The 2,839-nt window shown below is 40.4% G+C and overlaps 1 protein-coding gene across 1 annotated transcript; it reads left to right on the plus strand.

The window, feature by feature from the left end:
* Positions 1-1,086: 1,086 nt before the first annotated feature.
* Positions 1,087-2,590, plus strand: LOC106304060. Its single transcript, XM_013740441.1, has one exon. The coding sequence runs from the start codon at positions 1,108-1,110 to the stop codon at positions 2,233-2,235; it is 1,128 nt and encodes a 375-aa protein (XP_013595895.1). The 5' UTR covers positions 1,087-1,107; the 3' UTR covers positions 2,236-2,590.
* The last annotated feature ends 249 nt before the right edge of the window (positions 2,591-2,839 follow it).

Here is a 2,839-nt window from a genome sequence, read left to right on the forward strand (position 1 = left end):
GGTTAATGAGGTTTTGGGGATAAGATTTCAAATTTTGAAAAATAAAAAAATTAAAATTTTCAAAGGATAAACTTAGAAAGGTGTTATTTTGATCATTTTAGTTTTTGAGTGCTATTTTTGTGATATAAACTTAGAAATGTGCTATTTTGGAGATTTGCCCTATAAAATTTCAAAAAACTATGCATTTATAATTCAAAATATGAATTTTTTTTAATATGTATTATTTTGAAAACGGAGGGAGTAGTATTTAGTTTATGAAAATATAATGTGAGGGCTACATCCTTTGTGTTGAATTTGAAGATATTTATATAAAATTGAAATTTAAAACTAAAATAGCTGGCAAACAATATAATAACCTCAGTATGCATCAACATCTCTTCCTTTTTGTTACGTTACAATTTTAATTATCACGGAGGAAGATTTATAAAAAAAAGATATTTAAATTCTTTTAACAATTCAGACAATTTGATCTTCTGAACTTTTTCTTATAAGAATATTCAATGAAGTTTAAAAAAGTTATCAACAAATAACATAATAAACAGTTGTATTAAATTTTAAATATTATTTTATTATCACTTGTTTTAATTTATAATTATTTACAATATTCTTATTTTTTGTTCAATATATTATGACGATACCTTACACAAACTACCAAAGGCGAATATTCTCCCCTCGGCGGATGCTAGAAAAAAAAGTCTTTCGGACAAGACATGTCTTCCACCATTTCACTTCCTTCTTCCCCCTAATAAACTCCCAAAACCCTTTTTCAAAGTTCTCTCCTTTATCCCCGGAACCAAAAAAAAAAAAGGAACTCACTTTATCTTCGGGTATGAATGGTGACCAAGGAACGACGAGGAACAAATGAATTTCCTAACATTCCTTAAAAAAATCACCATTCATAAGGAATAATTTTCCCTTTTCATTCCCTACCATTCCTTTTTTTGTAGAGAAATAAAGAACAAATTAATTCCTTGTTAAATATGGGATGGAACAACCATTCCTTTTCATTCCTGCAATTTTGTTCCTCTACGTTCCTTTTCTATTCGTTCCTCTTGTTTCCAGAATGGTCACCAGTCAGAGCCTTCGATTCACCCACACACTACTCCAATGGCGCCGTCAACGGAACTTCAAGGCTCCTCCTTCCTCCGCCGAATCAGCATCCGCCGCAACCAGATCGCCTCCATGGACGCCACTCACGACCAACACCTCGAGGAACTCGATTACTTCCAGAAACACGTCTCCGATTGCCTCTCGGAGTTACTCTCCCCACCACCGCCGCCTCCTTCCTCCGCCGCCGCCTCTCAGCCGTCTGATCCGATTCTCTCCATCCCTTGGCTAAAGAACCTCCTCGACGTTTACATGTCCTGCGAGACAGAGTTCAAAGGGGTCCTCTCAACGGTCCAGATCTCAAAGTCTCCGTCTTTAGAGAAGGGTTTGCAAGAAACGCTCGATCGGATTTTGAAATCGCTCGATATCTGTAACGCCGTAAGTAACGGCATTGATTCCGTTAGTCAGAGCCGACGTCTTGCGGAGATAGCCGTCACGGCGCTTAAACAGCGGCCGTTATGTAACGGAAGCGTTCTTAGAGCTAAGCGCGCGTTAACAAGCCTCCTCGCTGTGTTAAACGCCGACGGGAAAGATAGAAACGGCGGAAGTAGTAGCCGTCGGACGACTTCACGGTCGTGGTCGTTTGGACAGCGCAGTAGCGTCCACGTCAGCAAGAACTGGTCTGCGACGAAGCAGATTCAGGCGATGGCGGCTACTCTGGTGCCGCCACGTGGAACAGAAGCCTCTGGAGTTTACATAATGAGCAGTGTTATGGTTCTTGTGATGTGGGTGCTAGTCGCTGCGGTTCCTTGCCAGACAAGCAACGTTCTCGCGGGGCCTTTGCAGCTTCCGAAACATCAGAGCTGGGCTAGCGCCGCGTTGAACATTCAGGAGAGGGTTAGCGAAGAGATGAAAGGGAAGGAGAAGCGTTGTGGTGGAGGGTTGATGGAGGAGATGGTGAGGATGGAGAGGGTTGGGTTGTCTTTGTTGGAGTTCACGGAGAGGTTTAGTTTTCCGGCGGAGGAGGAGAAGGAAGTGGCGGAGAAGGTGGAGGAGATGGATGAGATTTGCCGGGGGATGGAAGTGGGGTTGGAGGGTTTGAAGAGACAAGTGAGGGAAGTGTTCCATAGATTGGTGAGAAGCAGACTAGAGATTGTCTCGGTGCTTGATCAAGCTACTGCAATCTAATTTAGTATAAAAGCAATAATCTTTGGAAAAAAAAACTTGATGTGTAATAATCTACAACTCGTATACATACAGACACACATATATGTTTGGTTTCTGGTATATGAAAACTGAAAAACTCTAGATTAGTTTCATAGTGCTTTCCCGAACCTGTTCTTCTTCTCCTGACTTGTGATTGTTTCCAGAAGGTTCTGTTTGTTACCGGGTCGGTTTGGTCCTGTTCTGCTTCTATTAGTGTCTGAAGCAGTTTGGCAGTTGTTTCTGATGAAGCTTCTTTGTGATTTTGTTTTTCTTGGTCTGTAAAAAAGAATCAATGATTATTTATGCATACAATGAACAAAGTGGTGATTTGATTGGATATGTGTTCTTGTTCTAAAGGATATTTACTCTCTCAATTGGTCAATGGACGTAGTCTGTGAATCATTGGTCTCGTCGTCGTCTTGCTTATTACCTTTGATTTAAAACAATGTCTTGAAACAGACGACCAAAGCAGAATTTCACATTAGAGGTTCTGAGATTCTGCAAGTCCTGTGCTTTTAATGTCGAGACTAAAATTTTTACAAAAACCAAAACAGCCTGGAGATGCAGGAAAACACATGAGAAACTT

Source organism: Brassica oleracea, chromosome C7 (genome assembly GCF_000695525.1).
Source record: "Brassica oleracea var. oleracea cultivar TO1000 chromosome C7, BOL, whole genome shotgun sequence".
In the NCBI taxonomy this organism is placed as follows: domain Eukaryota; kingdom Viridiplantae; phylum Streptophyta; class Magnoliopsida; order Brassicales; family Brassicaceae; genus Brassica; species Brassica oleracea.